At 43.3% G+C, this 13,507-nt stretch overlaps 1 protein-coding gene across 1 annotated transcript in view; it reads right to left on the reverse strand.

Annotated features, from left to right (window-relative positions):
• The window catches only part of mcf2a (MCF.2 cell line derived transforming sequence a), a 176,088-nt gene that overhangs the window by 60,672 nt on the left and 101,909 nt on the right, over window positions 1-13,507 (reverse strand). The window contains exon 13 of the mRNA XM_073057769.1: window positions 11,172-11,334. Coding sequence (XP_072913870.1) covers window positions 11,172-11,334 — 163 coding nt within the window. The remainder of the gene's footprint in view (window positions 1-11,171; window positions 11,335-13,507) is intronic.

Here is a 13,507-nt window from a genome sequence, read left to right on the forward strand (position 1 = left end):
TGATATTTATTGCTTATTTATTTATTATTTTCTCTTTTCTATTTGCACAGTTTGTCATCTATTACACATTAGTTGTTTGTCCGTCTTGTGGAGTGTGGTCTTTCATTGATTCTATTGTGTTTCTTTGGATTTACTGTGTATGCCCACAAGAAAATGAAACTCAGGGCCTTTGAACTCATCTTCAAGCTAAGCCCTCCAGTATTGAACATTTCTACCCAGTGAGAAAGATTCTGTCTGTTCTATCTATGCTTTTCATAACTTTACATGCCCTTATCAAGTCTCCCCTCAGCCTCCTTCCATTCCCAGGAAAACAATCCAAATTGAACACTATCTGCCACTTCTCAGCCCAGACAATGACCTTTTGTAATCCAAGACAACCTTCCACACTATACACAATACCACCAACCTTCATGTCATCTGAAACTTACTAACCCACCCTTCCATTTCTTCATCCAAATTAATTATTTAAAAAATCACAAAGGGGAGGGGTCCTAGAACAGACCCCTGCAGAACCCCACTGGTCCTGACTCCAGGCAGAATACGAACCATCTACTACCACCTTCTGCCTTCTATGGACAAGCCAATTCTGAACCTGCATAGTCAAGTGTTCCTGTATCCCATGCCTCCTGACTGTCTGAATGAGCCTGCATTGGGGAAATTATCACGCACCTTTACAAAAATCCAGTATTCCCCATCCACTGCTCAATGTGCTTGGTCATTTGCTTGAAGAATTCAATCGGGCATTTGAGCCATGACCTGCCCTCACCAAAGGATTCCCCCTCATTCTTTTAATCTCCAGCAAGTGCAGGCCCAAAGCCATCAAATTCTCCTCAGATGCTAACCATTTCATTCCCAGAATCATTCTCATAAACCTCCTCTGGAACTTCTTCAATGCCAGCACATCCTTTCTTAGATGTAGAGCCCAAACTGCTCACAATTCTGCAAACGCTGTCTAACCAATGCCTTATAAAGCCTCAGCGTTACACCCTTGGTCTTATAATCCAGTCCTCTCAAAGTGAATGCTAACATTGCATTTCCCTTCCTCACCACCAACTCAACCTGGAAGTTAACCTTTAGGGAGTTTGCTCTCTGTTTAGAAAATAGTCTACACCTTTATTCCTTCTACTAAAGTGTATGACCATGAAATCCCTAAAACTGTATTTCATCTGCCACTCATTTATCCATTCACTTAATCTGTCTAAATCCTTCTGCCATAGCTAGTTAATAGACCCAGCAATCACTTCTGGGCTGTGAAGTGATGGAGCAGAAACATTTCGCAACAAAAATTGCAACTAACTTTTTATTTGAAATACCATAGAACACAGGAACAGAATTAGGCCATTTGGCCCATCAAGGCTGCTCTGCCACTCATGTGGTTGATTAACTTTCCCTCACAACCTCGTTCTGCCCGTAAACTTTGATGTCCTGATTAACCAGGGACTTATCAATCTTCGCTTTAAATATACTCAATAACTTGACCTCCACAGCTGTCTGTGGTAATTAATTCCATATATTCACCACCCTCTGACTAAAGAAATTGCTCCTCATCTCTGTTCTAAATGGAATTCCTCTATTCTGAGGCTGTGCTGTCAGGTCCTAGACTCCCCCACTACAGGAAACGTCCTCTCCATAGCCATTCCATCTAGATCTTTCAATATTCAATAGGTTTCAATGAGTTCTCCCCCTCACTGTGCTGAACCAGTGAGCACAGGCCCAGAGTCATCAAACACACCTCAGAGGTTAACCCTTTCAACCCTAGTGATCATTCAATGAAATAAGAAAGAACTTATATACCCACATAAATCAGACTGAAACAATAAACCAGAAATCAAACCCATTCTGGGATATGAAAAGAGAAAGAATGTCTCCCCTGATTAATTATGGATGTTGATTGAGGTAAATAATCGGTGGCACTTTAAACTCGAGCTATTTGGAGTAAGTTCATATTTCACAGACAGTATCAGTGACATCGCTGTTACTGTGTTCAGCCCAAACAAAAGAGATTCTGCAGATGCTGGAAATCCAGAGTAACGCACACAAAATGCTAGAGGAACTCAGCAGGTCAGGCAGCGTCTGTGGAGAATGTAGAATTGTAGAGTGTAGACTGCAGATCCCAACACATCCTGAGATAAGGGGTCCAAAACTATTCACGATACTCTGAGAGACCCCACCAGTGCTTTATAAAGTCTCAACATTACATCCTCGCTTTGATAAGACCATAAGATACAGGAGCAGAAGTAGGCCATTCAGCCCATTGAATCTGCTCTGCCATTCAATCATGGGCTGATTCAATTCTTCCAGTCATCCCCACTCCTCTGCCTTCTCCCCATACCCTTTGATGCCCTGGCTAATCAAAAACCTATCTATCTCTGCCTTAAATACACTCAATGACTTGACCTCCACAGCTGCTTCTGGCAACAAATTCCACAGATTTACCACCCTCTGTCTAAAGTAATTTCTCCACATCTCTGTTCTAAATGGATGTCTGTAAATCCTGAAGTCGTGCCCTCGTCCCCTACCAAGGGAAATAATTTTGTCATATCTGTTTAGGCCTTTTAACTCTTGGAATGTTTCTATGAGATCCCCCCTCATTCTCCTGAACTCCAGGGAATACAGCCCAAGAGCTGCCAGACATTCCTCATATGGTAACCCTGGCTTTGATATTCTAGTCCTCTTGAAATGACTGCAAATCACATTTGTCTTCCTTACCAGTGATTTAACCTGCAAATTACCCTTCAGGGAATCCTGCAAATCACTTTGCAACTTGAATTTTTGAATTTTCTCTCCATTTACAAAATAGTCAATGAATTTATTCCTACCAAGGTACTTGACCCTGCACTTCCTGACACTATATGTCACCTGCCATTTCTTTGCCCATTCTTCTAGTCCTTCTGTAGCCTCTCTGCCTCTTCAAAACTACCTGTCCCTCCACCTATCTTCATATCATCCACAAACCTGGCCACAAAACCATCAATTCCAACATCCGCTGATGGGTGAGTCCAGAACTAGAGGCCACAGTTTAAGAATAAGGGGTAGGCCATTTAGAACAGAGATGCGGAAAAACTTTTTCACCCAGAGAGTGGTGGATATGTGGAATGCTCTGCCCCTGAAGGCAGTGGAGGCCAAGTCTCTGGATGCATTCAAGAGAGAGTTAGATAGAGCTCTTATAGATAGAGGGGTCAAGGGATATGGGGAGAGGGCAGAAACGGGGTACTGATTGTGTATGATTAGCCATGATCACAGTGAACGGCAGGGCTGGCTAGAAGGGCCAAATGGCCTACTCCTGCACCTACTGTCTATTGTCTATCATCCAAGTCATTGACATATCATGCAAAAAGAAGCGGTCCCAACACAGAACCCTGTGGCACACCACGAATCTCTGGCAGCCAACCAGAAAAGGCTTCCTTCATTCCCACACTTTGCTTCCTGCCAATCAGCCAAGCCTCTGTCTATACTAGTATTTTTCCTTTAATAACCTGGACTCTTAGAAAGAATGTGCTGAAACTGGAAACAGTTCAAAGGAGCTTCACGAACATTTTTCCAGGAATGAACGGCTCATCATATAAAGAGTGTTTGATGGCTTTGGGCCTGTATTTACTAGAATTCAGAAGAATGAAGGGGACTTTGTGGGCTGAAGGGGCTGTGTTGTGCTGTAGGTTTTCTGTGTGTCTATGATGCTGCTTGACCTTACTGAAACCTATCGAATGGCGAAAGGGCTTGATAGAGTGGATGTGGAGAGGATGTTTCCTATGGTGGGGGAGTCTAGGACCAGAGGACACAGATAGAGTGGATGTGGAGAGGATGTTTCCTATAGTGGGGAGTCTAGGACCAGAGGACACAGGTAGAGTGGATGTGGAGAGGATGTTTCCTATAGTGGGGGAGTCTAGGACCAAAAGGCACAGGTAGAGTGGATGTGGAGAGGATGTTTCCTATAGTGGGGAGTCTAGGACCAGAGGACACAGATAGAGTGGATGAGGAGAGGATGTTTCCTATGGTGGGAGAGTCTAAGACCAGAGGACACAATATCTTTGCTCCAATATCTTATGGTCTTATTATGATCTTATCTTCTTTAGCAGCCTCATGTGCAACGCCTTGTCAAAGGACTCCTGAACATCCAACTACACAACATTCAATGATACTCTTTTGTCTATCCTGCTTGTTACTTCTTCAAAAAATTCCAACATATTTGTCAGGCAAAATTTTCCCTGAAGGAAACCATACTGAATTTGGCCTATTTTGACATGTGCATTCAAGTACTCTTAAAACTCATCTTCAACAATCAACTCCAACATGTTCCCAACCACTGAAATCAGGCTAACTGGCCTATAATTTCTTTTCTTCTGCCTCCCTCCCTTTTTGAGGAGTGGAGTGACATTTGCAATTTTCCATTCCTCTGATAACCATGCCAGAATCTATTGATTCTTGAAAGAACATGACAAACACCTTCACAATCTCTTTAGCTACCTCTTTTATAACCTTGGGGGTGTAGTCCATTGGGTCCAGGTGATTTCAGCCCTTTCAGTTTCCCAAGCACCATCTCCCTAGTAATAGTAACTGCACTTACTTCTGCCCCTCGACACTCTCAAACTTCTGGCGTACTACTAGTGTCTTCCTCAGTGAAAACTGATGAAAAATACTTAAATCAGTTCATCCGCCATTTCCTTGTATCCCGTTATTATCCCTTCAGCATCATTTTCCAGCAATCCAATATCTACTCTCACCTCTCTTTTACTCTATATATCTGAAAAACCTTTTGTTAACATTTTGATATTATTGGCTAGCATACTTTCATGTCATCTTCCTCACACCCTCCATGGATTTTACAGTTGCCTTCCATCGATTTTTTGAAAAATTCCCAATATCTTAACTTCCCACTAATTTCTACTCTAATATATGTCCTCTCATTTGCTTTTATGTTGACTTTAACTTCCCTTGTCAGCCATGGTTGTGTCATCCTGTCTTTAGAATGATTCGCAACAGACATAAAATGCAGGAGGAACTCTGCAGGCCAGGCAGCGTCTATAGAAAAGAGTAAACAGTCGATGTTTCATACTGAGACCCTTCATCAGGACTGGAAAGTGTTATAGTTGAATGCACGCAGTGTGCAAAATAAGGCAGATGTAGCGCAGTCGGAGATTGGCAGGTATGAGTTTGTGCATATCATGGTGTCATTGCTGAAAGATTGTAGTTGGAAGCTTAATATCCAAGGATACACAATCAGTCGAAAGGATAGGTAGGCGGGCAAAGGAGAAGCAGTGGCGCTGCGGTAAAAAGTGAAATCAAATATTTAGAAAGAGGTGACATAGGATCAGGAGATGTAGAATCCTTGCGGAAACCCTTATTAAGAAACTGCAAGGATAAAAAGACACTGATGGGATTTAGGTACAGGCCTCTGAACAGCAGCCAAGATGTGTACTACAAATACAGAGGGAGATAGAAAAAAGCATGTCAAAAAAGGCAATGTTTCGTTAGCCATGGGGTGTATCAATATAGAACCATAGAACACTACAGCACAGAAAACAGGCCATTCATCCCTTCTAGTCTGTGCCAAAACTTTATTCCGCTAGTTCCATTGACCTGCACCCAGTCCATAACCCTCCAGGCCTCTCTCATCCATGTATCTATCCAATTTATTCTTAAAACTTAACACATCAGATGGCAGCTTGTTCCACACTCCCACCACTCTTTGAGTGAAGTTCCCCCTAATGTTCCCCCTAAAATTTTCCCCTTTCACCCTAAAGCCATGTCCTCTCGTCTTTATCTCTCTTAATCTAAGTGGAAAGAGCCTACTCGCATTTACTCTGTCTATACTCATAATTTTGTAAACCTCTATCAAATCCCACCTCATTCTTCTACGCTCCAAGGAATAAATTCCTAACCTGTTCAATCTTTCCCTATAACTCAACTCCTGAAGACCTGGCATCATCCTAGTAAATCTTCTCTGCACTCCTTCAAACTTACTGATATCCTTCCTGTAGTTAGGGGACCAGAACTGCACACAATATGTAGGTAGATTTGGAAAATCAAACTGATGATGGATCCCAAGGAGGAAATTTGTGGAATGCATCCGAAATGGCCTTTTGGAGCAGCTTGTGTTTGAGCTCACTGGGGGATCAGCAATTCTGGATCCGGTGTTATGTAATGAATCGGATATGACGAGGGAGCTTAAGGTATTAGAACCCTTAGGAAACAATGATCACAATACGATAGAATTCACCCTGCAATCTGAGAGGGAGAAGCTAAAGTCAGATGTATCAGTATGACAGTGGAGTACTTGAATGTTCAGAAGGAATTTGACAAGCTGCCGCACATGAGGCTGCTTAAAAAGATAAGAGCCCGTGGTATAATGGGAAAGATACACAGCATGGATAGAGAATTGGCTGATTGTCAGGAGGCAAAGAATGGGAACAAAGGGAGCCTTTTCTGGCTGGCTGCTGGTGAGGTGATGTTCCACATGAGTCTGTGTTGAGACTGCTTCTTTTTACCTTTTTGTTAATGATTTGGACGATGGAATTAATGCTTTTGTGGCAAAGTTTCTGAACGATATGAAGATAGGTGGACGGGCAGGTAGTTTTGAGCAAGCAGGAAGTCTGCAGAAGGACTTAGACAGATTAGGAGAAGGGGTGAAGAAATGGCAGAGCCAGGAAGCATATGGTCATGCACTTTGATAAAGGGAATAAAAGTGTAGACTACTTTCTAAGTGGAGAGAAAATTTTAAAATCTGAGGTGCAAAGGGACTTGGAAGTCCTTGCGCAGGATTCCCTAAAGGTTAATTTACAGGTTAAGTCAGAGGTGAGGAAGGCAAATGTAATGTTAGCATTCATTTCAAGAGGACTAGAATATAAAACCTAGGATGTAATGCTGAGACATTATGAAGCACTGGTGAGGCCTCACTTGGAGTATTGCGAGCAGTTTTGGCTCCTTATTTAAGAAAGGATGTGCTGACATAGAACATACAACATAGAATAGTACAGTACATTACAGGCCCTTCAGCCCACAATGTTGTGCCAACCCTCAAACCCTGCCTCCCATATAACCCCCCACCTTAAATTCCTCCATATACCTGTCTAGTAGTCTCTTAAACTTCACTAGTGTATGGGCCTCCACCACTGACTCAGGCAGTGCATTCCACACACCGACCACTGTCTGAGTAAAAACACTTCCTCTAATATCCCCCTTGAACTTCCCTCCCCTTACCTTAAAGCCATGTCCTCTTGTACTGAGCAGTGGTGCCCTGGGGAAGAGGCGCTGGCTGTCCACTCTGTCTATTCCTCTTAATATCTTGTACACCTCTATCATGTCTCCTCTCATCCTCCTTCTCTCCAAAGAGTAAAGCCCTAGCTCCCTTAGCCTCAGCACAATGATACGCAACAAATCCAGGTGACAACACATCAGTACGCAATAAGCCAGCTCCATCACTATTGAGTAACTTCCTAATGGGCTACTTCTGATGTTCTTAGTTTACAGCAGTGACTTGTGATTTTAAAAAAGACGTACAAGATGAAGAAATACACCTTTAACTGGACCCGAGCGTGCCACCATCATACATGATAAGGTCCCACATAGAAGATTGGTGGGTAAAATCAAAGCTCAGGGCATCGGGGGGATGGCATTGACATGGATAGAAAACTGGTTGGCAGATAGAAAGCAAAGGGTAGCGGTGAATGGGTGTTTCTCGGAATGGCAGGTGGTGACTAGTGGGGTGCCACAGGGCTCGGTATTGGGACCGCAGCTGTTTACCATTTACGTTAACGATTTGGATGAAGGCATAGAAAATAACATCAGCAAATTTGCTGATGATACTAAGCTGGGTGGCAGTGTGACATATGATGAGGATGTTAGGAGAATTCAGGGTGACTTGGATAGGCTGGGTGAGTGGGCAGATACTTGGCAGATGGCGTTTAATGTGAATAAGTGTGAGGTTATCCAATTTGGGAGTAAGAACAGGAAGGCAGATTATTATCTGAATGGTGTAAAGTTGGGTAAGGGAGAAATACAAAGAGATCTAGGAGTCCTTGTTCATCAGTCACTGAAGGTGAATGAGCAAGTGCAGCAGGCAGTGAAGAAGGCTAATGGAATGTTGGCCTTTATTACAAAGGGAATTGAGTACAAGAGCAAGGAAATCCTCTTGCATTTGTACAGAGCCCTGGTGAGACCACACCTGGAGTATTGTGTACAGTTTTGGTCTCCAGGGTTAAGGAAGGACATCCTGACTGTAGAGGAAGTGCAGCGTAGATTCACGAGGTTAATTCCTGGGATGTCTGGACTGTCTTACGCAGAGAGGTTAGAGAGACTGGGCTTGTACACGCTGGAATTAAGGAGATTGAGAGGGGATCTGATTGAAACATATAAGATTATTAAGGGATTGGACAAGATAGAGGCAGGAAATATGTTCCAGATGCTGGGAGAGTCCAGTACCAGAGGGCATGGTTTGAGAATAAGGGGTAGGTCATTTAGGACAGAGTTAAGGAAAAACTTCTTCTCCCAGAGAGTTGTGGGGGTCTGGAATGCACGGCCTCGGAAGGTAGTGGAGGCCAATTCTCTGGATGCTTTCAAGAAGGAGCTAGATAGGTATCTTATAGATAGGGGAATCAAGGGATATGGGGACAAGGCAGGAACTGGGTATTGATAGTAATTGATCAGCCATGATCTCAAAATGGCAGTGCAGGCTCGAAGGGCCGAATGGTCTACTTCTGCACCTATTGTCTATTGTCATTCTCCTGCTTTCTCCCCGTAACCATAAGACCATAATAAGTAGGACCAGAATAAGGCCATTTGACCCATAGGGTCTGCTTTGCCATTACATTTTCCCCTCAGCCTCTAACTCCAGCCTTCTCCCTGTATTCCTTCATGCCCTGACCAATCAAGAATCTATCAAAGGCAACATGAGTGAATCTGCAGATGCTGGAAATAAATAAAAACACAAAATGCTGGCAGAACTCAGCAGGCCAGACAGCATCTATGGGAGGAGGTAGTGATGACACCTCCCATAGATGCTGTCTGGCCTGCTGAGTTCTGCCAGCATTTTGTGTTTTCAAGAATCTATCAACCTCGGCCTTAAGCATACATGAAGACTTGGTCTCCACAGCTACTTGTGGCAGTGAATTCCACAGATTCACCACTTTTTAGCTAAAGAAATTCCTCTTTATCTCCATTCTAAAGCTACACCTGAGGTTGTCCCCTTTGGTCCTAGACTCTCCCATCATAGGAAACGTCCTCTCCACATCCACTCAATCAAGGCCTTTCACCATTTGATAGGCTTCAAAGATGTCACCCTTCATTCTCCTGAATTCCAGTGAATATAGGCCCAGAGATAGCAAATGGTCTTCATATGACAAGTCGTTCAATCCTGTAATAATTTTTGTGACCCTCCTTTGAACCCTCTCCAGCTTCAGCACATCCTTTCTAAGGGGCCCAAAACTGCTCACAATACTCCAGGTGAGGCCTCACCAGTGCTTTATAAAGCCTCAACATTACATCCTTGCTTTTATATCCTAGTCCTCTTGAAATGAATGCTAACATCACATTTGCCTTCCTAACCAATGGCTCAACCTGCAAGTTAACCTTTAGGGAATCCTGCACAAGGACTCCCAAGTCCCTTTGCACCTCAGATTTTTGAATTTTCTCTTCACTTAGAAAATAGTCTACCCTCTTATTTTTTTCTACCAAAATGCATGAACATTCACTTCCCAACACTGCATTCCATCTGCTATTTATTTATCCATTCTTCTAATCTGTCTGTCCTTCTATAGCCTCTCTACTTTCTCAAAACTACTTGCCCCTCCAGCTATCTTTGTATCATCTACAAACTTTGCAACAAAGCCATCAATTCCATTATCTAAGTCATTGACATATAACGTAAAAAGAAGCGATCCAAATACAGACCCCTGTGGAACACCACTAGTCACTGGCAGCCAACCAGAAAAGGCTCCTTTACTCCCACCCTTTTCCACTTCTTTATCCATGCTAGAACCTTTCCCGTAATACCGTGGGCTTTAACTTCTAAAGCAGCCTCAAGTGGCACCTTGTCAAAGGACTTCTGAAAATCCAAGTACACAACATCCATCGTTTCTCCTTTGTCTACCCTGCTTGTTATTTCTTCAAAGAATTCCAGCTGATTTGACAGGCAAGATTTTCCCTTGAGGAAACCACAGCCAATTTTATCATGTGCCTCCAAGTACCCCCATAGCAATCAACTCCAACATCTGTCCAACCCCTGGGATCAGACTAACTGGCCTATAATTCCCTTTATTCTGCCTCTCTCTCTTCCTGATGAGTGGAAAGACATCTGCAATTTTCCAGTCTTCCAGAACATCTTAGAATCTAGTGATTCTTGAAAGATCATTACTAATTATTCCACAATCTCTTCAGCCACTTCTTTCAGAACCCTAGGGTGTACATCATCTGGTTTCCCAAGAACCTTCTCCCTAGTAATGGCAGCTTCATACCTTCTGACCCCTGACTCTCTTGAATTTCCACCATACTGCTAGTATCTTCCACAGTAAAGACTGATGCAAAATAGTTATTCATTTCATTTGCCATTTCCTTGTCCCTCTCCTGCATCGTTCTCCAGCAGTCCGATATCCACTCTCACCTCTCTTTTACACTTTATGTATCTGAAGAAACTTTTGGTATTTTCTTTGATAGCATTGGCTAGCTTACTTTTGTATTCAATCTTTTCCTTCTTAATGATTTTTTAGTTGCCTTCTGTTGGTATTTAAAAGCTTCCCAATGCTCTAACATCCCACTAATATTTACTCATATAATAGAGTAAATATTCCCTCTCTTTGGGTTTATGTTGGCTTTGACCTCTCTCATCAGGCACAGTTGTGTCATCCTGCCTGTGGAATTCTTCTTCCTCTTTAGGATGTATATATCCTGTGCTTTCCGAATTGTTTCCTGAAATTGCAGCCATTACCGCTCACTCTCAGCCCTGCCAGTGTTCCTTTCCAATCAGTTTTTGACTTTTGACACCCTGCTTAATCAAGGACCTATCAACCTTCATTTTCGTTCTCGTGGACCTGCAGTACAACAAAGAGTTTAACCCTTCCTAAGCTGGCGAATAGCACTACCTTTCCTTCACTCTGCTGCAGGAACTCAGCTAGTCAGGGGAATAAACAGCTGCTTGCCACAGAGCTGCCTGCCCACGTTTAACCCAACTATGCCAGTACCTTGCTTTGAGGAAAACAGTGGGCCTTTCACCGCATCAGGACGGGGAGCGACGGGCTGGACTGGTCGGACGTGTCTGACTGCCAGTTTCTTCAGGGATGCCTGGCGTTGCTCAAACATGGAGTACACGTTGTCAAGTTTCTCCTGAACCACCTGTACCTGGGCCTGTAAAAGCAAGGAACAACAGCAGGCAGCACAAAGCACCAATATCCACCACTGGAATTCCTCAGAGAATCAGCAGAAGTAGAATCTTCTGGCTCGGTAGGGTAATTGCTCTGCCCGTTGTGGACACAGCTCAGAACAACCTGGAAGCCTGTCTCCCCTCCATGGACTCTGACTACACTTCTCACTGCTTCAGTGAAGCAGCCAGAATAATCAAAAAGCCCCACCCACCTCAGACATTCTCTCTTCTCTGCTCGGGCAGAAGATGAAAAAGCCTAATATCACATACCACCAGGCTCAAGGACAAATTCTGCCCCACTGTTATAAGACTACAGAATCACAATCAGGTTCAATATTCCTGGCATATTGAGTCATAGAGAAGTACAGCACAAAGTAAGGCTCTTCAGCCCATCAGCCTGCACCTGGACCACAGCCCTCCATAGCTCTACTAGTCATGTATGTACACAAACCTCTTTAACATTGACATCGAGCTCACAGGGACCACTTGTGCTGGCAGCTAATTCCACACTCTCACAACCCTCTGTGTGAAGATGTTTCCACTCATGTTCCCCTTAAAATTTTCATCTTTCACCCTTAACCCATGACCTCTAGTTGGAGTCCCACTGAACCCAAGTGGAAAAAGCCACTTGTATTTATCTAATCTATAATTTTGTAATCAAATCACAAAGAAGAGAAAATCTGCAGATGCTGGAAATCTGAGCAACACACAAAATGCTGGAGGAACTCAACAGGCCAGGCAGCATCTATGGAAGAAAGTACAGTTAGCCCGAAAAATCGACTGTACTTTTTTTTCCTATACACACTACCTGGCCTGCTGAGTTCCTCCAGCATTTTGTGTGTGTTGCTATAATTTTGTATACCTCTATCAAATCCCCTCTCAGCTTTCTACATTCTACAGAATACAGTCCTAACCTATACAATCTTTCTTTATAACTCAGGTCCTCGAATCCCAGCAACATAATTGTAAATTTTCTGAGCACTTTTTCTTTCCATCTTGTTTACATCTTTCTTGTAGGTAGGTGACCAAAACTGCACACAATACTCCAAATTAGGCCTCACCAATGTCTTATACAATGTCAACATAACATCTCTTCTCCTGCACTCAGTATATTGATTTATGAAGGCCAATATGCCAAGAGCTTTTTTTATGGCCCCATCTACCTGTGACGCCACTTTCAATGAACTATGTACCTGTATTCCCAGATCCCTTTGTTCTACAACACTCCTCAGTTCTCTACAGTCAATGATGTAAGACCTACCCTGGTTGGTCCTAATGAAGTCCAAATCCTCACACTTGTCTACATTAAATTCCATCTGCCATGTTTCAGCCCATTTTTCTCGCTGATGCAGATCCCTTGGCAAGCCATGTTAGCTTTCCTCTCTGTCCACTACACTCCTAATCTTGGTATTATTGGCAAATTTGCTGATCCAGATCATTGACATAGATGACAAACAATATCAGACCCAGCACCGATCCCTGTGGCACTCCGCCAGTCACAAGCCTCCAGTCAGAGGTAACCATTGACTTCCACTCTCTGGCTTCTCCCACAAAGAAAATGTCTAATCCAATTTACTACCTCATCCTGAATGCCAAGCAACTGAACCTTCCTGACCAGACTCCAATGCAGGACCTTGTTAAATTCCTTGCTAAAGTCCCGTAGACAACATCCACTGCCTTGCCTTCATATATCTTCCTGATAACTTACTCGAAAAACTCTGTAAGATTGGTTAGACATGACTTGCTACACACAAAGCCATGCTGACTATCCTTAATCAATCCATGCCTACCTAAATACTTCTATATCTGGGTCCTTGGAATACCTTCTAATAACTTTCCCTCCACTGATGTTAGACTCAGCAGCCTATAATTCCCAGGTTTCTGTTTAGAGTCTTTTTTAAACAGTGGAACAACATTGGCTATCCTACAATCTGCTGGTTTCTCTCCTGTGGCTAAGGATGATTTACTATCTCTGCCAGTGCCCTGGCAATTTCTGCACTTCGCTCCCATAGGGTCCAAGGGAACATCCTGTCAGGTTCTGGGGATTTATCTACCCTGATTTGCCTCAGGGTAACAAACACCCCTCCTCAGTACAGGGTCCATGAAGTTGATGCTGCTTTGCCTCACTTCCATAGACCCTGTGTCCGTCTCCTGAGT

This window comes from Hemitrygon akajei, chromosome 10, assembly GCF_048418815.1.
Source record: "Hemitrygon akajei chromosome 10, sHemAka1.3, whole genome shotgun sequence".
NCBI classification, from domain to species: Eukaryota; Metazoa; Chordata; class Chondrichthyes; order Myliobatiformes; family Dasyatidae; genus Hemitrygon; species Hemitrygon akajei.